The sequence below is a fragment of the Podarcis gaigeae genome (genome assembly GCF_964106915.1).
Source record: "Podarcis gaigeae genome assembly, chromosome: 15".
NCBI lineage: Eukaryota > Metazoa > Chordata > Lepidosauria > Squamata > Lacertidae > Podarcis > Podarcis gaigeae.
In genome coordinates, this window is record NC_139692.1 from 29,599,873 (window position 1) to 29,626,373 (window position 26,501).

At 46.6% G+C, this 26,501-nt stretch overlaps 2 protein-coding genes across 2 annotated transcripts; both read left to right on the plus strand.

Annotated features, from left to right (window-relative positions):
• The first annotated feature begins 15,251 nt into the window (after window positions 1-15,251).
• On the plus strand, window positions 15,252-18,071 carry LOC310832988 (C-C motif chemokine 4-like). The gene is made up of 3 exons (XM_083715340.1): window positions 15,252-15,420; window positions 17,141-17,255; window positions 17,638-18,071. Exons 1-3 carry the CDS (start codon window positions 15,336-15,338, stop codon window positions 17,723-17,725), a joined length of 288 nt encoding a protein of 95 aa, XP_083571466.1. The 5' UTR covers window positions 15,252-15,335; the 3' UTR covers window positions 17,726-18,071.
• Window positions 18,072-22,535: 4,464 nt separating this feature from the next.
• Window positions 22,536-26,307, plus strand: LOC310832719 (C-C motif chemokine 4-like). Its single transcript, XM_083714908.1, has 4 exons — window positions 22,536-22,690; window positions 23,699-23,755; window positions 24,913-25,027; window positions 25,948-26,307. Exons 1-4 carry the CDS (start codon window positions 22,630-22,632, stop codon window positions 26,081-26,083), a joined length of 369 nt encoding a protein of 122 aa, XP_083571034.1. The 5' UTR covers window positions 22,536-22,629; the 3' UTR covers window positions 26,084-26,307.
• Window positions 26,308-26,501: the final 194 nt, after the last annotated feature.

Genomic DNA, 26,501 nt, shown 5'->3' on the forward strand with positions numbered 1-26,501 from the left:
ATATTCATAATATGCATTTGGAGAGCCAGTGGTTAGAGTGTCAGTCTAGGACCTGGGAAAGGCCAGGGTTCAAATCCCCACACTTGGCCGTGAACCTCACTAGGTGGTTAGCTTGGGGGCCAGCTATTGCCTCTTCTTCTAACCTACCTAGGTGGTTGTGAAGATAAAATGAGGAGGTACACCACTCTGAGCTCCTTGAAGGATTAGGTTGGGACACAAATGCAACAAATAAATAATTCCTCGGCTGGAGAGCTCCACTGCAAAATTCAGGGCAGTATGAAATTTGCAGGGTGGTTCTGTGCTTCAGGTTTGTTTATATAGTATATATAAGGAAACAAAAAAAGTGTATAAAGCATACAGAAGAGAGAGAGAATAAAAAGGCCAAAAAGACTGTAACGTCGTACATGCTTGTCCAGTGTTTCAGTCTGCATTTTTATTTTTTAAAGTATGAATCTGGATTTTTTGCTGATAAATGCAGACTGAACTGAATTTCTCTTTCCCACCTGCCCCACTCCCTCCTGACAGAGCACTTCCTCTACATGCAGAGGGCCCCAGAATAGGCCAGACAAGCATCCCCAAGTAGGTCTGGGAAAGATCTGGAGCTGCCAGCCAGTGCAGATAACACCAGCCTCCACCATAACTTACTTCAATTTGCTCATTGGAACCTAAGCACATAAGGAGAGTCTGTTGGGTGAGGCCAATGGCCCATCTAGTCCAGCATCCTATTCTAACAGTGGCCAGCCAGATTCCCTGAATGCGAAATCCACAAGCAGGACCCTCGGCACAAGAGTTCTCTCCCCTCCTGCTGTTTCCAGCAACTGGGATTCAGAAGCACTGCTGCCTCCAACCGTGGAAGCAGAGGAAAGTCGTCATGGCTAGCAGCCATCAATAGCCCTCTCCTCCATGTACGCATCAAATCTTCTTTTAAAGCCATCTAGCTTGGTGGTTATGACTGCCTCCTGTGGAAGTGAGCTCCACAGTTTAACTCCGCGCTATTGGCGCTGTGGGTTAAACCACCGAGCCTAGGACTTGTCGATCAGAAGGTCGGCAGTTCAAATCCCGCGACAGGGTGAGCTCCCGATGCTCGGTCCCTGCTTCTGCCAACCTAGCAGTTCCAAAGCACGTCAAAGTGCAAGTAGATAAATAGGTACCACTCCAGCGGGAAGGTAAACGGCGTTTCCGTGCACTGCTCTGGTTCAACAGAAGCGGCTTAGTCATGCTGGCCACATGAGCTGTACGCTGGCTCCCTCGGCCAATAAAGTGAGATGAGCACCTCAACCCCAGAGTCGGCCACGACTGGACCTAATGGTCAGGGGTCCCTTTACCTTATTGGAAGAAGGACTTTCTTTTATCTGCCCTGAATTTTCCAGCATTCAGCTTCACTGAGCTAAAAGCAGGTTGCAGGCAGAGATGCTGGGACGCAGAGCCATGCTGGATTTACATGTGACTCCAAGGCTGTGGCTCTGGGAGAAGCAAGGCTTTTGCGGGTGTTAATGCTGTGAGCCCATCCGTCTTCGGCTCAGGTTGTATATACGTGTAAATAAAACCATATATCCTAAAAATACCACAGTCTCCACTGTTCCTCATTTTGAGGAGACCGAACCCCGGATGTACGTCTGGAACCCCTGAAATCTCGCACCACTTAGAGATTGGGGTAGCAGGTAAGAATACAATAAAATAGGGAATATGAAAAGGAGAGCAGGAATCACCAGCACTATAAAAACGGGCAAATAAAGTCATTTTGTTTAGTCGTCTTAGTCATCTTAGTTGTGACCCCATGAACCAGAGCATGCCTTGGAGAAACTCACTTTCTTCTCAAAGCTTCTCCTTTTTTATGTCCATGGAGTTTTCTTGGCAAAATACTGGAGTGGATCGCCAGTTCCTTCTCCAGGTGGATCACATTTAGTCCAAACTCTCGGCTATGACCTGTCCGTCTTGGGTGGCCCTGCACGGCATAACTCATAGCTTCTTGGAGTTATGCAAGCCCCTTCGCCACAACAAGGCAGTGATCCATGAAGGGATAAAGTCATTAGCATCATACAAATAGGTAAGTTACTTCTTATCTAAAGTAGCACTTGTATCAATACCTAATTCAGCTTCTCTGTTTCATCTTTTGCTGAGTTCAAGCTTCAAAAGAAAAATATTTTGCAGTACCAGCCAAACCATACTACAAACTGGAGTTTCCTCACTATCGGTCACTTAATTTATTTGTGTGTGCAATGCTCTTCTTTTTTTTCCCTCATTCTTTTTTATTAGTTATTTCCAAAAAGAACACAAGGTAACACACAAATACAAAGAAAATACACAGAAAAGAAAAATTAAAAATAATAAACAGCAATTATCATTTCCATATCATCCATATAACATAGTCGTCTCTTACGGGGCTTCCTTCAGCCTGTCCGTAAATCATTCGAAGCAATAAATAAAATTACACGTTTCATTACTTATATTGTCATTATACCGATTCCTAATTCCTGTTTGCTTTGCACAATAACTCTTAGTCTTTCACAGTGCGTCTCTAAATCCCTTTAGCGTTATTTGCCCTTCACTAATACATTCCAGATAATCTACATACTTTTCCCAATCTTTGGTGAACACTTGGTCTCTTATGTATCTAACTTTTCCTGTTAATCTATCCAACTCTGCGTAATCCGACAACTTAGATCTCCACTCCTCCACCGTTGGGGTTTCCCGTAGTTTCCACTTCTGGGCTAATACTACCCTTGCTGCCGTAACCGCATAGTATACCAATCTGCGATCTTCCTTTTTTATCTCTTGTCCTAATATCCCTAGAAGAAAGATTTCTGGTTTCTTTATGAACGTGTACTTTAATATTTTCTTCAATTCAGTGTGTACTTTCTCCCAAAATTGTTTCACCCTTCTGCACTCCTACCACATATGGTAGAAGGAGCCCTCTATGTCTTTACATCTCCAGCACTTATTATCCACCTTATACATTTTTGATAATTTCCTGGGTGTCAAGTACCACCTATAAAACATCTTCATGACATTTTCCCTTATCGAAGTACACACCGTAAAGTTTACCCCCTCCTTCCAAAGTTTCTCCCAATCCTCAAACTGTATACTATGACCTATATCCCTTGACCAATGGATCATCACCGATTTGACTTCCTCATCGCCTAAATTCCAGTCCAACAACATCCTATATATCTTAGATATAATTTTCACTTTATTATTTATTATTTCTGTCTGGAATTTTGAGTCTTTATCTGCATAACCTCTTTCTTTGATATCTTTACTAAACATCTGATTCACCTGATGGTGATGTAGCCAATCGCAAACATGTTCCTTTGTTTGCTCATACGGTTTTAACTTCCATTTCCCTTCAACCTTAGTTAATAACTGATCATAAGTTGCCCAATTGTTCTCATATTAATGGTTTTTGTACTCATTACTTCGAGAGGTGAAAGCCAATGTGGTGTTTTCGGCTCTAACAGATTTTGATATCTTTCCCAAACTTCGATTCTAAAAATGTGATTCGCAAACCCCTTGTGTTCTTTCCTTTTGTTCTTCCATAAGTACGCGTGCCAGCCGAATCTATTATCGAAGCCCTCTAAGTCGCTTGCAATGCTCTTCTTCTTCTTTTCACTTTTTCCATCCTGGCAAGTGATCCCGTATGTCATCAAATATTCAGCCAGCCAAGCTCAAAGCAGACACTGTGAATTGCCAGGTCAGCATCACGGCAGCTAACCAGAGACCCATGGAAATTCCCCCAGAGCAGGCCGAAGAAAAAAGGGGAAGGAAGGAAGCTAATCAGTCAGTCAATGAGCTAGCTGGCCTCCAGAAAGTATCGGCTCTGAAGTTCCTGGGAGGGGAAGGTCCGCTTTTCTCCATCGTGACATCTCAAACGCAGCAGCTACTTGCCTCGTAATGGAAAGGCTGCCTCAGTGGACGGAACTGACACTACTGCAGGTGTCACAGAATGCCCATTCCACTTTTGTAAGAACTCGAATCATTTAGTGTGGCAGTGGCTACCCTTTGGAACTCCCTGCCTCTTGATCTCAAGCAGGCACCTTCACCATATTCCTTTCACTGTTAAAAATATTCTTGTTTAGACAAGCCTGCCCAGATGCTTAGAAAGCTGGTGTGAATTTTAATCTGCTTTTAGTATTTTTAACTTTCTGTATGTTTTAAAGTATTGCAAACTTTTCTTATTTTACATATTTTAGTAAATCAAGTGGTGTATAATTTTTTATGAAATAAATAATAATAAAGCAAAAGACCTCAGGAGAGCCCTGCTGGATTAAGCCATCTGGATTAAGCCTGCTCCGTACGGACTACAATTCCCATCATCCATTGCAGTCAGCACAGCTGTGCTAGAGTAAACAGGTTGGCCACACTACCTGGTAGTGATGGGGATGGCAGCCCAGTCTAGTCTAACATATTCCATACTGTTCAACAGGGGGTCTCTGGGAAATCCACAAGCAGGGCATGACTGCATCACCTTTTCTCTGATATTCTCCACCACAGAGTGGTATTCAGTGGTAGACTGCCCCTCAACATGTAGGTTCCATAGCAGCATCACTGCTAACAGCCATTGATAAAATCCTCCTCTTCCTCCAAACATAAGAACACAGGAACACTACTGAATCAGGCCAATGGCCCATCTAGTCCAGCCTCCTGTTCTCATGGTTGCCAACCAGATGCCCGTTATGGGAAACCTGCAAGGAGGATTCGAGCACAAGAATTTGTCTCTAATCCCTTTTTATAAACAAGTCATCTCACCTTAGTGCCAGCAAGCTGCAGAAATTTATTTATTTCATCTTATTCACTTCTTTTCATTTCCAACTCTACATTTCTATGTTTCTGTCCCACTAAAAGCATAAGAAGCTCGCTTTAAAAGAGAAGGAGCTGAGAATTCAAGGTGGGACCTTTACATCTCTCCCCAAAGCCCTGTCTACAGCTGTGATCTTTCTCTCTGTCCACCCTGAAGGCTTCAGGCTGCTCTGGCAGCACTCTGCATCCCATGATGTGGCTGGGGAAATCCCGCAGCCAGGCCTCCTTACGGGAAAATTCCAGACAGTGCGCCCTTATCGTGACTTCTTGGGACCACTGTTCCGGCTATGACTAGGAATAATGAGCCACATAGCAAAACCTGGGAGCCCTGCTTGGAATTCTGAGTGATAGGGGAGGTGAGGGGGTGTCTAACGCCGGAAGGAAAACAATGGGTCCTTTGCAGTGCTGCCGTTCACAATCCAAGCAGGAGGAGGAGTTCCTGGCATTGCTGTCCTGCACCCCACCTCCCTGCTTGTAGGCTGCCAAGCCACCCAGGTGTGGGGATCCTTTCCCGGCTCAGAGGAGCCCCTCCAGAGAACAATGCCTTTGGAATGCAACAGCTGTGGTGGCGATGACTCACCCTTCAGATCAGAGGATTGCCAGCCTCTGAGATCTCCCTTTATTTCTGAGGTGCCTTCAGACATATCTGGGGGTGGATCACTGAATCACCTCCGCTCCCCTGTCACCCTGACAATATGTGGGTGTTTCATGAGCCCTATGGAGGTGTCGAGGGGGTGGTTGGATCCTGACTGGGAGCTGGCGCTGGAGAACCCCGCATGTGGAGGGGGGAGGTGAAATTGGGACCCTGAGAGCTTTCTGAGCCCCAGGGGTGGGGGAGAGAGAGATTAGTAGCCCAAGGAGGGGAGAATCATAGAAACAGAGAATTGTAAGGTTGAATGGGACCCCCAAAGGTCCTCTAGTCCAACCCGCTGCCAAGCAGGAATCACAGCTAAAGAATCCCTGGCAGGTGACCATCGAACCTCTGCTTTAAACCCTCCAAGAGTTGGGCCACCTAGGCCCATCCAGCACCCATTTCCTGCCCCCCACTTCCATGCAGATCAACACATTTCCCCATCTACAATGTCTCATTAGGATCAAGTAAGGTTGGGGTCACTGGATCAAACAGTCCCCCAAACTTCCACCAGGCACCTGTTCTGGATTTCCACAGCCTTCATGGGACCGGCAAGAACATCAGCTGTAGGAAGCTGCAAATTGTGCTGAGTTCAGGCCATTGAGATCCATCTAGGTTCAGTATCTTCCACAGGGCGGGTGCCACCACCAAGAAGGCCCTCTGACTGGCAGCAGCTCTCTGGGGTTTCAGGCAAGAGGCATTACAAGTCCTACCTGGGAATGCTGTCAGGGATTGAACCTGAGATCCTTCTGCGTGTGCTACCTGGGATGAGTAGCTCATACTGTAGAAGACAGAATCAGGATTCAAGATCACCGTAACAGATTGAAAAACTGGGCCAAAAACTAACAAAATGAATGTCAGTAGGGACAAACATATGGCTCTGCACTTAGGAAAGACTAATCTGATACCCAAATATAGGATGGGGGAAACCTGGCTTGACAGCAGCATGTGTGAAAAGGATCTAGGGGTCTTAGTGGGCCATGAGTCAACAGTGTGAAGGAGCAGCAAAAAAAACAACCAGCTCATGCAATTCTAGGCTGCATCAACAGAAGTCTAGTATTCAGATCAAGGGAAGTCATAGCACCATCCATTTTTGCCTTGGTTAGACCACACCTGGTGTCCTGTGTCCAGTTTGGGACACCCCAGTTCAAGGGGGATACTGACAAGCTGGAAGGTGAGAAGAGAAAGGAGAGCAAGATGATCAAGGGTCTGGAAACCAAGCCTTATGAGGAATGGTTGAGGGAACTGGGAATGTTTAGACTGGAGAAGAGGAGATGGAAATTATTATTATTATTATTATTATTATTACATTCTACCCCACCCATCTGGCTGGGCTGCTTTCAACAGAACATTAAAAACAGAATAAAACTTCAAACATTAAATTCTTCCCTAAACAGAGCTGCCTTCAGATGTCTTCTTAAAGTCAGAAAGTTGTTTATTTCCTTGACATCTGACAGGAGGGCATTCCACAGGGCGGGTGCCACTACCGAGAAGGCCCTCTGCCTGGTTCACTGTAACCTCACTTCTCGCAATGAGGAAACCGCCAGAAGGCCCTTAGATCTGGACCTCAGTGTCCAGGCTGAACGATGGGGGTGGAGACACTCCTTCAGGTATACTGGAGGATGATGCAGGTGAGGTAATATGAGAACCATTTTCAAATATCTGAAGGGCTGTAACCAGGAAGCTTGTTTTCTCCTGCTCCAGAGGGGAGGACCTGAACCAGCAGATTCAAAATACTAGAAAGAAAATGCCAACCAAACATTACGAGCAACTTTCTTACAGTAAAAGCTGTTTAAGGGTGGAATGGACTCCCTCAGAAGATGGTGGACTCTCCTTCCTTGGAGGTTTTTAAGCAGAGGTTGGGTAGCCATCTGCCAGGGATGTCTTGGTTGTGATTCCTGCGTTGCAGGGGGGTCAGACTAGATCACCCTCAGGTTCCCTTCCAACTCTACAACGCTGTGATAAGAGCCTGGAAACCAAGCCTTATGAAGAAGGGTTGAGGGAATTGTGGGTGTTTAGAAGAGAATCAAGGACTGGTGGGGTGAATTGACAGGGTGGTAGCAAGGAGAACCCCAGGAACGCAACAGCTTTGGAGTGCTATTGTCAGAACACTCAAGAATTCAGGTGTAAGCAAATGGTGCCAGTTCTGGGGGAAAGACACTGTTGTGGAAACACTGATGCTCCTTCCGACAAGCCTCACCCGGGATAGCCCTTGAGGTCTGAATGGGAAGTGAATTGCCTGTTTCTCAATGAAGTGCAGAGTTTCAAGTGACTCACCAATCACGTTTTTGCTCAGTCACTGCCGATTTCAATGAATTTTTAACTCCATTCACGAAATTGCTTTCTGCCTGCTCATCAACTACAGCAGCCCTCTGAGTGTAAGTCAAGACTGCACAGAAGTTTTGTACGATGCAACAAGTTGGCTGTCGTGGAAAAAGAAGCTATGGGAAGGCAGCCAAAACTGGAGGAGTTTAGAAGGAAAGTCTTGCATGAGTAGCCCAAAGTCCGTTCAGTCAGCACTTAAAGACAGACTTACATAATGCATATTTTCTGGGGATGAACCAAAATTCACCCCCTTTCCTCTTAATTTTGGCATGTAGTTCTTCAACCAAGCAACAAGCATGAAAATGTAGTCATCCTCCATCTTGCCCCTCACTTATGTGCAGGCGACTCTCAACTTATGCAGGGGTTACGTTCCGGGAGACAGTTCGTAAAGCAAAATTCACTGAATTGTAGAGCTGGAGGAACCATCAGGGTCATCTAGTTCAACCCCCAGCAATGCAGGAATCTTTTGTCCAATGTAGAACTTGAACCCAGGACCATGAGATTAAGAGTCTCATGCTCTACTGACTAAGCTATCCCAGCTTAGGCGCATATAGTCAAAACACTTTGGGTTCAATGGCAGGTGGGATAGCCATAGTATTTTTTTCCCAGATGCCTGCCTGCTTTCTGCCCCCTTTTTAGTATTTTTTGCCAAGCGCGTGAAGCTTAATGTGCACAAGTTAAATGCACGTAAGTTGTGAGTTACCTGTATTGCATTGCCTTTTCCTCCAAGGAGCTCAAGCAGTGGTGGACATGGTTCTTTCCCTCCTCATTTTATCCTCACAACAACCCTGTGAGGTAGGTTAGGCTGAGAGTCAGTGACTGGTCCCCAATCACCTAATAAACTTTATGGCTGAGAGGGGATTTGAACCGTGGTCTCTGCCAGGCCCTAGTCCAACACTCTAACCATAGCTGTCAACTTTTCCCTTTTCTTGCAAGGAATCCTATTCGGAATAAGGGAATTTCCCTTTAAAAAAGGGAAACGTTGACAGCTATGACACTTTCAGAATTGAAAATAAGGGATCAGCAGCCTCAAAAATAAGGGACCAGCAGCCTCACCTTTCCCGGGGATATCTAACAATCCGGGATAGCAGCGGGAAGCAGTGGCACTGGAATAAGGGAATTTCCCGCAAAAAAAAGGAAAGGTTGACAGCTATGGCTATGAATCTTTTTTTTTTTTTAATAATTTTTATTCATTTTTCAAACACATAATAAAAGCAAACAAAACACAAGACAAAAACATACAAAACATTTAAACATGTATAATTTCATAATCTTATATTCATAGACCTTCTTTCCTCCGACTTCCCCATACCTCCCTTTCGCTGCATCCTTATTTTGGAATTCTTTAGCAACCCTTTAGTCAGTTTATCTATTAGTTCCCTTTCATTACGTTTCCATAAACTTGTTAGTTACAGCTATAATTCTCTACTTCTTACCCCTTGACATCTTAACATTCCTCAATTTTACAACAATTTTTAAGATATATTTTGAATTTCTTCCAGTCCTCTTCCACTGTTTCTTTCCCCTGGTCGCGGATTCTGCCGGTCATCTCTGCCAGTCCCATAAAGTCCATCACCTTTGTCTGCCATTCTTCCAGAGTAGGTAGTTCTTGCATCTTCCAATACTTTGCAGCTATGGCTATGAATCTAACCACTACGCCACACTAGCTCTCTCTATTCCCCCTTAAGCTCAGGTGAGCTACCTGTGATGCAGGTGGGGTGGTAGTTAATGAGGACCTTTTTTAAAAAAAGATTTGCAGCAGGACAGAAGTTGGTGTGAAGCTGCCAGATCTTCCCTAGACTGTGTGCACCTCTGCCCCATTTCACTAGATGGATTTGTTCCATGGATATACTTTCCATGAAAGCAAGTCTGTGCAGATTGGGAGGGGGGGCTGGGTACATTTGCCCCAGGCCTAAGAGGGCTAGGCCAGTGGGGGGTGGGGGGCAGGGACCGGCTGCCTTTTTGTTTGAGTTTATAACTTGATTCTAACAAGGCAAGCGCTGCACAGGCCAACATGAGATGGCGTTAATTGTGTTCCCGAAAAGAAAAAGAGAATGTGTCTCAAAACACGCTGGGAAAAAACAAAGGATTTGGCAAGACAGGGAGTTGCCTTCCTCTCTTCCAGGGTTAGAAGATTCCAAGATGCTGCCTGGAGCTGCTTTTGCGCCGTCATCCTTACAAGCGAAAGTCATTGAGTTTTTCCCCAATTAACAATACATATGTATGATAATTTTATAAAACATGTCATTTCTTGCCTTCAGATCATCATTTGAGTCACCAGAAATAAATCTACGGGCTGTTTTCAAATTGAAGTATACATATTGGGGTTTTTTAAAAAAATGTTTCTTTATTGAGTTGATATCCCACCATTGCCCCCACCCCACTCCACCAAGGAGCCCAGGGTGGCAAAAAAAGACGCACAATCTTGTGAAACTTTGATAAATTTTATGAAATTAAAAATATTTTCATTTTAGCTTTTTGTATGTTTCAAACTATTGCTCTGAATTTTTCTTGATTTTACTGTTTTATCTTTCAGGGTGTTGTTGTTTTACAATCAAGCAGTGTATAAATTCTATGAAATATATACAATTTAAAAAGGAAAACAAAGGGGAAACGTTCTAGAGAAGATTAAAACATTCTGTAAACAATTAAAAAAAACTGAAACGCAGTTAGTTGAAAGCATTCTGCCATCCAATGAGATCAGAGTTTCCAGGAAACAGCCACTAAATGCACCTCAGTCAACAGGAATGTTTTCTAATTCCTCCTGAAAGTTTGTAAGGGAGGGCATTTCACAACCAGGGAGCCACCACTCAAAAGACCCTGTTATCTAGGCTCATATGCAATTGTATATGTTCCATCTAGTTTATTTTTAAATGTCAAGTATACGTGATTCATGTGATATACTGTTTTTGCTTTGGGCAGTGGCTGAAAAAGACCAGTAAACAATAATTGGTGGAAGCATGTTGGACTTTCTCTGGGTTTTTTAAAATCCTTTTAATCAAAACTTGCATTTATAGCCTACTTTTTTCTCCAAGGAGCTCCACAGTTTCAGCATTGCAGGGGGTTGGACCAGATGTCCTTTTGAGCCCCTTCCAATGCTACAGTTCTATGATTCAAGGTGGCATACATGATACACCCCTCCTTTTGGATACTCTCTATTTTGAACCAGAGCAGCACATGGAAACGCCGTTTACCTTCCCGCTGGAGCGGTACCTATTTATTTACTTGCACTTTGATGTGCTTTCGAACTGCTAGGTTGGCAGGAGCAGCGACCGAGCAATGGGAGCTCACCCCATCGCGGGGATTCGAACCGCCGACCTTCTGATCAGCAAGTCCTAGGCTCTGTGGTTTAAACCACAGAGCCACCTGCATCCCCAGCTTTAAACTCCAGCAAATGGTAGCATAAGTGTCAGGCTTCAGGGACTCGGCTGCTTCCTCCCTTTGGTAGGAGATAAGCAGAACAAAATGAAAGGAGTCTCTCGCCAGTTCGAAATTTAAATGATCACAGTGAGAGAACAAAGAACCCATTCCTAGAAATGAAGGTGCTCCCAATTAAGGGTTTCACCCTAGTCACCCACTTCACTTCTGCGTCTTGCAACCTGATCTCACAACCACTGTGCTTTCTGTGCTGCCACCTTATCTGCTCTCCTTGGCCTTGGGTTGAGCAGATGGATGCTTTCCAGCAACACTGAGTCTGATTACTCTCTCTCCCAGTTCTTCTCCTCCTAGCTGTTCCCCACACAGTACTTCCCAGCTTCTGCCTTCTGAACTATGTCCCTCTGCAAACCACTGTTCCAAATCCATACTGTCCTCCTGCTCCTGAGAAGATTCAGGATCCTGATCAGGAGCAGGGGGACGGGGAGGCTCCGACCATTCCTCCTCAGCACAGTCCCTGACAATAAGACAGGCAGGAAACTGCTAAGGAGGCCCTTTCATTGCATTTTTGCATCAGAATCCATTATTTGAGTCTATTCCGATGGTTTTTTCTAAAGCATTGAATGGGAAAATAGAACTTCCATCATAGATGAGTTGAGTTTCTTCCGCTGCTCAATTCCGGTTCTTTCTTCCCTTTTCTCATAATCTTATTTTTAGAAGGATGGGACACCATCTTGAGGCTGATGAGAATGCAGTTCAAATGCTTCATTGGCAAAAAATAAGGCCCAGTGCGATAAAACATACAGGGTAGGTGAAATCAGACGATTTTCTATTCCCTTGCATTTCATTAAAAGCTAGGAATTTCCAGGGCAGCTGTGCAAAGCTTGCTTCCTGCCAGCAGGAATCACGAGATGTGTTGCATTTCCCCCTTTTCCTTTCTAAAAAAAAAGAAAAAGAGGGAGAAAAAGGAAAGAATAAATTCTGTTGTCTTTCTCAAGTTAGAACAGCAGCAGCAACACTCTTTCTCTAACCCAGTGATACTCAAAATTTGGGGGGCCACCCCTCCTTAATTCCATAAACTCATCCTCAGTGCTGCCTCCCCTCCCCTATAGAAAGCATTATTCAGAAGAGCGGTTTGCACAACCCACTATGGGAGATGATGAATTGTAGTGCTGGGAGGGACCTCAAGGGTAATCTAATCCAGGGTTTCTCCAGCTGTTTTTGGACTACAGTCCCCATCATCACTGACTGCTGGGCCTAAAACACACCTCAGCTTTTTAAACTTCTGGACAGGCTTGTCCAAAACAAAAATGTTTTTAGCAGGCGCCAAAAAGAGAACACTGAAGGTGCCCGTCAGATGTCAAGTGGCAGGGAGTTCCGAAGTGTAGGGTTAAGCCATTCCTAATCTGTATCTAACCAAGGGGTGAACATTTCTGCATGGGGTAAAGATACCCCAGCCCAGCCAACACCCCCTGGAATGAACCTGAGACTAATTGAGCTGTCCTGATGTGAACAGCTGGGGGTGAGGATTGAAATGCGCTAAGAAACAACACCTCACTGTGCTCTGGTGCCTAATGTGAACACATCCTATGGCCTCTCAGGACAGGTAAAATAAAATCTTATTCACACAGTGCATGGTTAAACTATGAAACTCCCTCCCACAGAAGGCAGTGACAGCCTTCAACCTAGATGAATTAGACAAAGAGGGCTGCTGATGGCTACTAGCCATAATGGCTTTGCTTTGCCTCCATGGTTAGAGACAGCAATGCTTCTGAATACCAGTTGCTGGAACCACAGAAGAGGAGGCTGCTCTTGTGCTTGGGTTCCGCTTTCCAGAAGATGCATCTGGGTGGCCACTGCAAGGACAGGATGCTGGGCTGGATGGGCCAATATTGGCCATACCCAGCAAGCTCTGCTTATGTTCTTCTGTTCATACTGAGCCTTTGTTCTGATTTGTTTTGTGGGGAGGTTACATGACCACAATCCTTCATCGTGATTTGCAGGTGGGGTGTTTATGCATCTTGCCCTTAGTCATGCCTTCATCATATGCTTCTCATTGCATTTCCCCACCACTTTCTCAACCACAGAAAGTCTGGCTCCTCTCATCTTTTGTGTGCTTTTCGGGTGCCAAGGCAACAAAGCCTTTTAACCCACTTTAACTGAGCAAACCTACAGTTCCTGGTATGCCCTTGCAAAACGCTAGCAGAGTCAAGTGTAGAGGGGAACTTACACTGGTTGACCTTGGGCCATTCATAAGAAACCTGAATAGAGTTGGATCGGGCCAAAGCGGGCTAGTCCAGCATCCTGTTCTGACAGTGACCAAGCAGATCCCTATCATGGGAGACCCACAAGCAGGATCCGAGCACAAGAGCCCTCTTCCCGCCTGTGGTTTCCAGCAACTGGTATTCAGAAGCATCACTGCCTCAAACTGTGGATGCAGAGCATAGCCATAATGGCTAATCGCCATCAGTGGTCCTCTCCTCCATGAATTTGTCTACTAAGTCCTCTTTTAAAGCCATCCAAGTTGGTGGTCATCACTGCCTCCAGTGGGAGGGAGTTCCATAGTTTAACTGTGTGAAGGAGCGTCTGTCCCAAACCTTCCAACATTCAACTTCATTGGATGGCCATCATTTCTCCCTATCCACTTCCTGCATGCTATGTATCATAGGAGCCAACTCCTAGGGGCCAAGGTCCCTTTGGCCATCCCACCAAAATATTTGAGGGGGCTAGGGGCCCCCAAAGCTGATGAACATTGCCATTCAAATGGTGTGTGCACTCTCTGTCTTGAGATTGATTATGCTGGGTGGGACTTAACTGCGTCCCCAATATTTTTTTCTTTTTCTTTTTCTTTTTCTTTTTCTTCTTCTTCTTCTTTTTCTTTCTTCTTTTCTCTGACATGCAACAGACATGTAGAGCACACCACTCTCCATGAATCTTGGGAACCGTGGTTTGTTATGGGCGTTGCGAATTGGGGCTCTGCCAAGAGCAATCTACAGTTCCCAGGATTTGAGTGTGTGCTTTAAATGTATGTTGCGTACGCCCAGCTTCACACACTTCTAAAATGGCACCACCTCTCAGTCCAGCCTACTTCACAGGGTCGTTGTGAGGATAAAATAGGGAGGTAGCGATGAGGGAACCATGCATGCCACTGTGGTCTCTTTAGAGGAAAAGTAATAATAAATAATATTAAAAGAACAGTATTTCCAGAGTAAAGCCAAACCTACACACCGCGCAGCTGCATGGTGGTCATTCATGACTTCTGTCAAAAGACAAACTCATGGCTGGCAGGTTGCTACAAGTCATGATTTTACCTGGATTTGATCATCTCCCAGGACTTAGTACTGACTGCTCTGTTATGCTTCTATTCGTGCATTGTGTGGAGCTGGACTAGATGACCCTTAGGGGTCCCCTCCAACTCTACAATTCTATGTTTCTATGATCCAGGACATTATTTGCAGCACTGTTTTTCTCTCACTGAAATGACCATTTCTCCGCTCTCTGCGTCTCATGTTAGGAACTATATGGTGCCAAACAGGCAAGGCATTGTTCGTTTCCGTCTCTCCCAAACATTTCTATTGTGATAATATATATATATTTTAAAAGCTCACGAAAAAACGGTTCTCTTCCTCCCAGCTGCATCCAGAAAAATCCCCTCCGGGGATTTGCAACTGGTTTCTCCTTTCTCTGGATGCAAAACGAATGCAAAAGCTCTGTTTGGGGGGCGCTTGCTCAGGGTGGGGCCGCTTCTCCCCCCGGATTGCACAAGTTTTTCTTTTCCCTTTGCATCTGGTGCCCGAAAGAGCTGACGCGGCACATTCTCCAGCAAAGGGAGAGTGGAGTGGGGTGTCCATCTTCCCTTCTTTCTATCCACCGCCCTACCCACCCACCCCACTCCGGTTTCACCAGCTCTTCTTCCTTCCTCTCGTGACCCCATGTGGGTGAAGCAATTTTTAAGTCACTTGAGCGGGGCGGCGCAGATGTAATACATCTTCTTCAGAAACTTCCCCTGCTTTTTTGGCCTCCGCGATGGAGGTTCCCGCACCGCTTCGGGGTGACATCACCGCCGACGGGAAATTCCGCCGGCGATTCTCCCCCCCCCCCCCCCAGATCTATAAAAGGAGGCAGGCTTCATGGAGGGAGCACCAGAGACGGCAAGACCTTCCAGGAGAACCTCAACCAAGATCAGCCACTCCAGCCTCTCAGCAAAATGAATGCTTCTCAATCTCCACGTGCCTGGGCTGTGGCCGCCCTCCTGGTACTGGCCCTCTGCCTCTCGGCCAGCGCTGCTCCAGGTCAGTCTCAAGGCTCAGCATGGGGAGCGGAGGGGCATTTGCGGGCAAAGTGGGGGTCCTTCCCCCGGGGTGGGGTTTTGGGGGCCCGGGAGAAATGCACGCTCATCACTGTGGCCGCTGCTTAGGAAGCCTTCTCTGCTCTGGCTGGCGGTGGCTCTCTAGGGCAGGTATCCCCAAACTCAGCCCTCCAGCCTTTTGCGAATTACAGTTCCCATCATCCCTGACCACTGGTCCTGTTAGCTAGGGATGATGGGAGTTGTAGTCCCAAAACAACTGGAGGGTCGAGTTTGGGGGTGCCTGCTTTAGGGTTTCTGGGAGAGAGAGCCCTACCTGGAGATACCAAGGGGGGTGAACTGGGAGCCAAGCAGCTGCTCTGCACCTCAGCTACAGCCCTTTCCAAATAGGAAGCTGCCCTATCAGACCACTGGTCCATCAAGCTCAGTGTTGTCTACACTGACTGGCAGCAGCTCTCCGGGGTTTCGGGCAGGGGGCAGCATGCACAGGATTGCAGCCTCAGTCCAGGATTCTTGTCCTCTCCGCTTCCCAATCCTGCACCACATGAGCTCCTTCCAAAGGCAGGCTTCAGTTGCTTGGATTTCCATCCATGCAGGGAGGGTGGTGTGGCAGGGGAGATGTCCTCTCTGCGCCCTTTGAACTCGCCCCTCTTGTTTTTATAAGGAATTTTATCCGATTCCACATGGGCTGTTGGAGCTCAGCCACCATGTGCACAGCAGGGCGGACGGGGGCTTAACCCCACGACCCCATGACAGGGGGAGGGATAGGTTAGAATAGCCTGTCGGCTTTGGGGGACATGTGCAGAGCTCATCCTCCTCATCACCACTGGATAACCTCCGCTTAAGGTGCTTCTTTAGGGACGCAGGTGGCACTGTAGGTTAAACCACAGAGCCTAGGACTTGCCGATTAGAAGGTCAGCGGTTCAAATCCCCACGATGGGGTGAGCTCCCGTTGTTCGGTTCCTGCTCCTGCAAACCTAGCAGTTAAAAAGCACGTCAAAGTGCAAGTAGATAAATAGGTACCGCTCCGGCGGGAAGGTAAACGGTGTTTCCGTGCGCTGCTCTGGTTCGCCAGAAGTGGCTTAGTCATGCTGGCCACATGACCTGGAAGCTGTATGCTGGCTCCCTCGGCCAATAAAGCGAGATGAGCGCTGCAACCCCAGAGTCGGCCACAACTGGACCTAATGGTCAGGGGTCCCTTTACCTTTACCTTTAAGGTGCTTCTGCTTTGCATGCAGAAGGTCCCAGGTTCTATCCCCAAGGGCATTTCCGGGTACGGAGCTGGGGAGAAGACACGCCGTCTGAAATCCTGGAAAGCTGCTGCCAGCTAGTCTAAGCAGACTTGAGCTAAAGGGAGACAGAACATAAGAAGAGCCTGCTGGATCAGGACAGTAGACCATCTAGTCCAGCATCCTTTATTAACAGCGGCCAATCAGATGTATCTTCTGAGAATCCAGCAAGCAGGACCTGAGGACAAAAGCCTTCTCCTCCTCCATGAATTGGTCCAGTCCTCTCTTAAAGCCACCCTACTTAGTAGCCATCACCGCCTCCTAAGGGTGCACGTTCCCTAGTTCCACCTGATGCTTGCACCTTCCTATGTACATGCTGGACTCAAGAGGATAGAGGCAGGAAACGGAATTCCTGGCCAACGACTTTGCAGCAGAGTTTTGCTGGTTGCACTCAACGCCTTTTCCTTTCTCTTCCAGTGGGGTCCGACCCTCCAACTTCCTGCTGCTTCACCTACACGGCGAAGAAGATCCCCCGGAACTACATAGCTGACTATTATGAAACAAACAGCAGGTGCTCTCAGCCAGGTGTTGTGTAAGTATAAAAATAATTCTGCTCTGTTTGCAGCCTCCAGGCATGGGAAAGGGTTGGGGTGTCCAGCTGTCATAATAATAATAATAATAATAATAATAATAATAATAATAAAAAATTTTATTTATTAATAAATATACCAACCCCGCTCACTTTCTGCCATCCATCAGGAGTCTAGCTGAGCCATCCAAGCCCACCCAAAAAATCATAGAATTGTACAGTTGGAAGGGGCCGCCAGGGGTCCCGCCTGCAATGCAGAAATCACAACTAAAGAATCCCTGACTATGATTTTATGATCCTACCTCAAAGGCAAGAGAGGGCTTGACAGGAAGGCAGAGAAAGCCAGATGGGAGGCTGATTGTGTCTCTCCTTTGATTCCCTCCAGGTTCATCACAAAGAAGGGCCGGGAGATCTGTGCCAACCCAACAGAGAAATGGGTCCAAGAATACATGGACCACTTCGAGCTGAACTGAGCATCAGTCCTGGAGCAACAGAAGCCGGCATCCTTGGCTGGGTCGATGGGCATCCCAGGCCTGGCACCATTTCCTGCCAAGGGCATCTCAAGAACACCACACGGCTGGTGGCTTTTGTCGTCGCCTTGAAGTCAAAACCTCAGGGACTTTCTATGATAATTTAAATTTATTTAAGGCTATTTTATTTTCCCCAAAACCTAAGGGTCCGCCCCTGCTAATTATTTTATTTATGTAACTTTGGAGGGAACACAAAGCAATCAACCTCTTTGCTATTTTTATACGTATGACTGTTTTAATATTACCACAGAATAAGAATTTCCCCAATAAATGTTTTTTTTTTCTACAAGTTCTGTTGTAAGCTGAGTGTTTCTTCCTACCCACCTGTTTGCAATCTGTGGTGTAAAAGAGGGTCCTGAGATGGGGAACCAAATACATACGGCCCTCAATACCTCCCTCTTTGGCCCTCAGAACTCCCCACAGGCTGCCCCCACCTTCCACTAGCCCAGTTTCAAGTTCTCATTGGGTGTTTTTGCCTGGCCTGCAAATGTTTCCTTGAACGCTGATGATGCTTAGTTGTACATCTGTGCAAAAAAAAAAGAAAGATTGCAGATAAATAGCAAAGGTAACATTGTTGGTTCATAAGGGGGCGGGGACTGATCCACAGATGGGAATCCCTTTAATATCACCAAGGGTGATCTTTTGGATCAGCAACTGGTTACATAACAGGAAGCAAAGAGAAGGAATAAATGGACAGCTTTCTGAATGCAAAGAGGCAGAAAGTGGAGTCCTCCAAGGAGCAGTATTGGGACCTGTCCTTTTTAACCTTAGGGGTGAGCAGTGAGGGGACCAGGTTTCCTGTTGATGCCAAATTGTTCAAGGGGGTTGAAACAAAAAACTGGTGGGTCCTTCTTCTGCCACTTGGACAGCATCGCCTGATGCTCCTCCCTCCGCTTCCATTGCCCTCACAGCAAGAAGCTCTTTCACCAAAGGGTCGTCTAGCACAAGCTCCTGCATCCTTTTCAGAACAGGTGGGGGGTTGTGCAGTCCTGGCACCCAGTGAAATGTGGGCGTGTTCAGTGTAAGTGAGGCTGAGCCAGTGCAATGAGAAACTGAACCAGAAGAGCAAACGGTCTCTTGTGGAGTACGGATTCCTGAGGGGTTATTTCCATTGTTAAGGGAGAGGTTTTTCCCTTAGGCTCAGTCTGCTATTGGGTACTGTTGTGATCCTCCAGAAGATTTCTGAGATAATAATGGCACACTCCCTGGCACACCCCTGCCATGTCCAAACATGACCCCTTCACAGAGTTGGGCAAAACAGAAATCTCCCTGGGACCTTGGTGACTCTAGATAAGCCTGCTCCTAAGAAGGACATAAGAAAAGCCTCCTGGATCAGGCCAATGGTCCATGTAGCCTAGCAGGCTGTTCCCACAGTGGGTGCTTTTCTTCAAAGCATGGAGCTGCAGCAGTCTTGGCACAAATGGTCTCTTATCGACAAAGAAGATGCCACAGATTGCCTGCGTGTTTAGATGTGCCCATATCCTGCCTCGGTATCTTGGGCATCTGGTCCTCCTTATCAGAAGATTGCAAACTGCTTTCCCTCTTGCAATCTCCTGAAGTTTCATTACGTCCCCTCTGCATTCTGGAGGCTGCAGACACAAGACAGACCCATGTCTTTGTTGACCCTGCGCAAAACCACCCCCTGCGTGATTCCAAAAGGCATATTTAGTTGGTGTCAAACCAGGCTTGGTTCTGTGCATGAATCTAAACCCATGGAGATTGGTATTTTGCTTTTTAACTTATTCATAAACAATCTGGATTCACAGGAGAGCAGTGAGGTGGCCAAATTTGTTGTTGATGTGGAATTGTTCAGGGAGGTTGAAACTGTTCCAAGCCACCTCATTCTCCAAGGAGAGAGAGACTGCAGGGGTCCCAGGAACTTCCCCAGGTTTAGATTCCTTGGAATGAGGGTCAGCAGAGACTGTGGTATCTTTGGGGCATATGGTTTTATTTACACATAGATACAAGCCAAGTATAAGATGTGGGGGGCTCACAGCATCAGCACCCCAACAGATCTTGCTTCTCCACCAGTTACAGCTTCAGATCCAGCACAAAGCTACCTGTCTCTGCGGCCTCCAGCTTCCAGCCTGCTTCCAGCCCAGCTCACTTTGTTCTCCTATCCAGCAGCTAGATTGGAGAAGGTGGATGGGGCATTTGGTCCTCTCTGGTCTTCTCCACACATCTTCTTGTCCTGCTGCTTTTCCCTGGAGAAACCTGGTATTTAGTCTTCAATTGATGCAAATTGTAGGGATGTGTATAGAAACTGAGATAGGATATATTAGCTTCAGTAGATATTATCCTTCCTGACACATGTTTGTGAGTGTAGCAAAGTATACCCCTTTTGCGTCAAAATTAAGAAGCTGTTGATTGAGCTGGTTACAGTCTTTTTGATGAAGCATTCCAGGATGCCTTGGTGCAGACAGGATTTCCCTGGTATTTCCTCCTTTTATCACCCTTAAAACAATATATATGGATGATGGAGTCTGAGTCTTTTGACCTCAGACTCAACAAGTTGCTACGTCTCTGTAGAGATGCAGATGTAGAAGATTCATGACAATGGCAAGTTAGCAAGACGGAAGGGAGTGAAAGAGAGAGATGAGGACGTGACCAGCCTTTTTATATAAATTGCACCCATCTCTCCCTGGCCACACCCAAGGGGAAGTGGCTCCCACAGCATTGACAGGAAGTCCTCCGTATTGGATCCACATTCTTCTGAGTGCCCATTTTAGTAAACAGAAATGTTGGACTTAGCTGCCCTTTCTGGATACCCCACACAAATGGCAATTTGGGTTTTCTCCAGATGGACATTTGCCCTGATTTAGAGCTAAAGAGCAGGTTTTTGCATATTCCACATGAGAAACACCTACCCAAACCCTCCCAGCTGCATCCTGGACCAGCTGATGTTTCTGCAGCCCCTTCAAAGGTAGCCTCACATGGATCACATTGCAACAGCACAAACAAGGGCCTCATCTGGACCAAGTCTGGCTTGCCCAGGACCTGGTGCTGTTAGCAAACCAGAAAATACTGAGCAAAGCCCCTTGACCCCAGGCAGACCTGCTGAGTCCTGAACTATGAACCACTAAGAAAGTTCCACCACTCCCTTGGACATGTATAGAGTTCCTCTTCAGGTCCTGCAACATGGAATGGGATCACCACCACAGGGCCAGTTCACTATTCTCTCCAAGGAGGCTTCTTGTCCACTCTGCTTGAAGCTGCTTCATTTTATCAAACTTCTGGTTCTGCAGTTGCCCCAGTTTGTCAGGCAGCTGGCCTCACTGCCACTCCACTTTCTCCAGTTCTGCCGGTCTACCTGTTGCTGGATTTGCTTCTGGAGCATCAACTTGAACTGCTCAAGGAGGGCTGCTGCTTCTCCCACCATCTTGGCCCAGCCGCACCTCGCTCACAGGTCCTCCTCCAGGAAACCCAAATCCCACTTCTGACACCACCAGTCTCTAGGGATTCCAGATGCAGACCCTCCAAGTGTCCCTATTTCCCAGGGCAGTCCTGGATGTACAGAAGCCATCCCAGTTTCTGATTTAATCCCAGAATGTCCTGCTTTTCCTTAGGACATTCCCATTTGCATTGGTGAAATGTAGGAGGGTATGGAGTTATGTGACCCCAGAGCCCAGGAGATAACTACACAACCTTTAGAAGACTTCTATTTGGAAGTTTTTAATGTTCAATGTTTTATTTTATTTTATATATGTTGGAAGCCACCTAGAGTGGCTGGGGCAACCCAGTCAGATTGGCGGGGTATAAATATTATTATTATTATTATTATTATTATTATTATTATTATTATTTAGTACACCCCTATTTTCATTACAGAAATGTTGGAAGGAATACAGGTGCTTACCACCAGAGCCAGTTCACAATAGGGTGCTACTCTAATCCTTCAGAGAAAAGTGATGGGGGTCATGGCATGCACTCAGGTATTTCCTCAGCTGGTGGGAACTTCATAGGATCAGTTCCACTTCGGCAGGGAGAGTGCAAAGCCAGGCGTGGAAAACAAAGCGGCAAAAATGTAGGTGCAGGTGGGCCTTTGGTGGATCTAGAAGACAGGAGCCTGCCTGGAGTCCCTCTGAAAGCAGTGACGGTTGGGTATCTCCACATTGGATATGGAGTACTATTAGAAAGCTCCCCCCAAAAAACCCAGCCCCTGGGGTCATGTCACTCTCCCTTATGTGTAGCCAGGTTGCCACACTTCCATGTCCCTAACATGGCCTGATCCTTCTCTGGACCTTGTTCCAACTGTCCTATTTTTGCCCTCACAGGGCCTCAGCCCTCCCCTGATGCTTTGGAAGCATCTGAGCTGTTTACCTAAAAATGGGCTTGGCCCAATAAAGGCGTCTTATTGCCCCCCCTTATCAATCAAAAGATCCCATGGATGATGGGCATTGTGATACGTCCACATCCTGCCTTGGTATCTTGGGCGTCAACCACTCACTATCTCCCTTGCTTTTGGGTGGAGCGGAAACTGTCTAGAAACATCTCCTATAGACAAGAGACCAGGAGGAGCGTCAGCGGCCAAGGAAGGAGTCTGAAAGGGCAATGAGTCCTCTATCCATCTTATCAATCGAAAGATGCCACAGATGATGGGCCTCAGACATGTTCACATCCTGCCTCTGTATCTTGGACATCAGCCTCTTGCTATCTCTATCGCTTTCAGGGGTGGGGGAACTTTTCTGAAGCTATCTGTCCTGTGACATCCTCTCCAGATGTTGTAATTGCAATTGTTTTGTGGCTAGAATCACCTATAAGAAGAGACCAGGGGAGCTTCAGGGTACTGAGCGTCAAGGCATCCAAGGAAGGACAGACCCCAGACCGTCTCTCCATCTCCACCTGCCATGAAGCTGTCTCTGGTTGCCCTCCCCTTTCTCCTTCTGGCTCTGGCTGCTGCTAGCCCACGTGAGTCTGCCCTTCTCATATGTGGGTTTTTTTTATTTAGGAGATTTATACCCACTTTTGTCTGATTTTCACAACAATGATGTAATGACTATTATTATTATTATTATTATTATTACAGGTGGCACTGTGGTCTAAACCACTGAGCCTCTTGGGCTTGCCGATCGGAAGGTCGGCGGTTCTAATCCCTGCGACAGGGTGAGCTCCCGTTGCTCTGTCCCAGCTCCTGCCAACCTAGCGGCTCGAAAGCACTCCACTGCAAGTACAGTGGTACCTTGGGTTACGAACTTAATTCATTCTGGAGGTCCGTTCTTAACCAGAAACTGTTCTTAACCTGAGGCGCACTTTTGCTCATGGGGCCTCCTGCTGCCAGCGTGACGCCGGCACATGATTTCCGTTCTCATCCTGGGGCAAAGTTCTCAACCTGAGGTACTACTTCCAGGTTAGCAGAGTTTGTAACCGAAGTGTTTGTAACCCAAGGTACTACTGTAGATAAATAGGTACTGCTGCAGCGGGAAGGTAAACAGTGTTTCCTTGCGCTCTGGCACTCGTCACGGTGTCCCGTTATGCCAAAAGTGGTTTAGTCATGCCAACCACATGATTCGGAAAGCTGTCTGTGGAGAAATGCAGGCTCCCTCAGCCTGAAAGCGGGATGAGTGCCGCAACCCCATAGTTGCCTTTGACTGGACTTAACCGTCCAGGGGTCCTTTACCATTGTTGTTGTTGTTGTTGCTGCTGCTGCTGTTTTCTTACATTTCTTAGTCGCTTTATACAAAAAAAAAAAGTCTTACAGCAACTTAACAATATAAAATGAAGCCCGATAAGATCAGATGAAACCAGTTAAAAATTAGGGTGGGGGACCATAGAAAAGTATAATATTTGGAAATTGCATAGTCATTTATTTAAAACACAGCATGGAGAACCTTCCGTCTTCTGGTGGATGGAGACAGAGGGGGCTTCCTTTTGGCTCTGCAGACAAGCCAATACTCTCCATTCCTTTCTCCCTTTCAGGTGAATATGATGAGGAGTTTGGGATCCGTGATAAGTCTATTCCCAGTGCTGGTCTTGGTAAGTCCTCCTTTCAGGGTGTCCACAATAGTCAAGCAAGCCAAGTGGTACCAGCCTCATGTGGGTGGTTGCTTTGGTGCCTAATCCAAAAGGCAGCAGAGGTTATCCCATGAGGACTACAGTGGCACAGCTCTCTCAAGCAGATTGTCAGGCAACTTGCAAATCTACACCTACAAAAGAAATCTGAAATCCACACCATCTTGCCTCTTTGCCCAAACCTGGAAGATATTCTCCCTAATCTCAGATGCAAGAGGCTGATTGTGATTGCTCCCTGGTGTGAGGTACTCTACACATGATCAGAGGTTGTTACTTCACACTTGCAGGATTGAACCATCCATTGAAAATATGTTCTGATGTGCCCTGGCTCAAATGAAACAATCATTTTTTTATCTATCCATTGGAATCATGGGTTTAAATCTAGAGGGGAAAGGTGTTGCAGATAACGAAAAGCTGCTTTTTGTTGAGGGGGGACTGCATGCAGATGGAAGCAAATATTCCATGGTGGGGGTTTTTCCCCCTTGTATTTTTGAAGCGTTGTGTGTTTGTTTAATTGTTCTCTCTGTTTTATACACAAAATGGGGGGGAAAAACATTTTCCTGGTAAGTCTTCCTTGTCTCCCTCTCCTCAACCATTTTTTATCTATCAGTTGGAAATATTGGTTTTCATTTAGAGGGGAAAGGTGTTGCAGATAATGAAAAGCTGGTTTTCATTGGTGGGGGCATGGTGGGGGGGTTTCCTTGTATTTTTTAAGCATTGTGTGTTTGTTTCATTTTTGGGCAAGGGGTGTGGAGGCACAATCAGGACTTGACTAGGTTTCTAAACACACTTGCATGTACATACACATACGCACACACAGGTTCTCTCTACCCAGAAATGAAGGTGCACGTTACAGACAGGTTCCTCCACTTGAGCAGCAGGGAGGGGACACAGAGTGGTCTTGGTGAAGCGGGGGGATCTTGGCTGCCCTGGGGGGAATCTTGAGGGCTAGATCAAAAGCCCTGGGGACCACATTCAGAGTTCCTCCATGCTTGCTTCTAAACGCAAGGGCCTCCACACAGAGACAAGGATGCGTATGTTTGATGTGAAAAATTTAAAAAAATCATTGCTAATAAATTGAGTCAATTAACAACAGTACTTACTTATAGCACTTCTTACAATTGGGCTGGATCCCTCGTCTCCCTGCTGTGAAAACTATTCCAAGAAGGAATTCCCAAAGAATGTCGTGAAGGACTATTTCTACACCAGCGGCAACTGTCGTCTGTTTTCTGTAGTGTAAGTTTCCACATCAGGGCAAAAACCAAGAGGCCAGCTGGGTAACATGTTTCAAAGGGTAGAAGGTGAAGTGAGGCTTAAGCACTTGAGGGACAGATAGAGAAAATCATGAGAGTAGATCACAGAAAAATGGAGAAATTGTCACCCAGGAGCAAAGATTGGGTGTGACTATTTTCCAGTCTTAAATTAAGTTCAGCATTTCAGCAGAGGCTTGCAAAAATAATAATAATTAACATTGCATAAAAATTTGTAGACATTGTTGTGCATTTTGCTCCTAATCTATGCATTTTTGAAAGCAAATCCCACCACCAACACCACCGCCAACAGGTTGCAGTTTTGGACTCCAAAATGCAGAGAAGGGTAGGTTTTGAGGGCGAGCTGTGTTTCAGTGGGCATCAGAGGCACCAAGTTACTTCCGAAGAGTGAGGGAGCCTGTTGCATACTTGGGACATCATGTGCTTGACATGTCACATTGCATCGTCGGGAGTAGGCTTAACACAGAGCCCAGCATGGCGCAGTTTCAATGGCTGGCAGTTCCTCCTCTCTTGCACTCAGAAGGAGCCAGCCACTGAAGCCGTGCCACGCTCAGTCCCGTGCTCAGCCTCCTCCTCAGCCCCCTGCCAACAGATATTGAACAGGGCAAAGACAGCTCGGCCCCACAGAACCAGCACCCCAGTGGGCCTATTCATTTGGGAAGCATGGATTTGATGGGATCACATTAAGACTGCGCTCAGAAGCTATTTTTTTTCCATCTCTATACCCTTCTGAGGGCACAAGGTCCAAACCAAGGTTGAACCTGGTGCCCTTTGACATGGAAGGTGGGCTGCCTGCCTTTTTCTCCAGACGCAAGAGAAGTGGGGTCCTCAGGCTAGTGGAGAATTCAGTGACACATGGTGAATGTCTGTTTCTTTCTTTAACAGGTTTGTATTCAAGAATGGAGATTTAGGCTGTGCTGACCCAAATGCCCAGTGGGCCAAGGATCTTATGGAATACATTGACAGCATTAAGCATTCCCCCAGCTCAAGACCCACAACTGTGCCTATCCCCAGCGCCTAGCCCACATTAGGAAAAGGCACTGGAAACCACAGCAACCGCCTCACCTCCTCGCTGAACCTCGTCCCTCTCTCCCTCCCTTTCTCCCCGCTCATATTCAGGCCCCTTCATGGCTGAAGAGAGTCTTCAGTCAAGGGACTCTGTGGTTATCAAGGCATCAATCTAGGAGCAGCCGGCCGGCCTTGTGGGAAAGGGTCTACCAGAAAGTAGTTCCTGAAGTCAGCAGCACACAGGTTTCTGCTTCTGCTGTTCTTAAGTGTTGCTTATCGGAGTATGTTTGCAAATGGGCCAGTCTGCAGTTCTGCTGTTGGCTTCTGAAAATAAAGATGCAGTTTGAGTTCCTCTCTGTCTTTTGCGAGTCCTTCTTCTCTCCAGGGGGGGAGGGGGGTGAAGCAGATCCAGGCAGTATGAGAACAGCTTC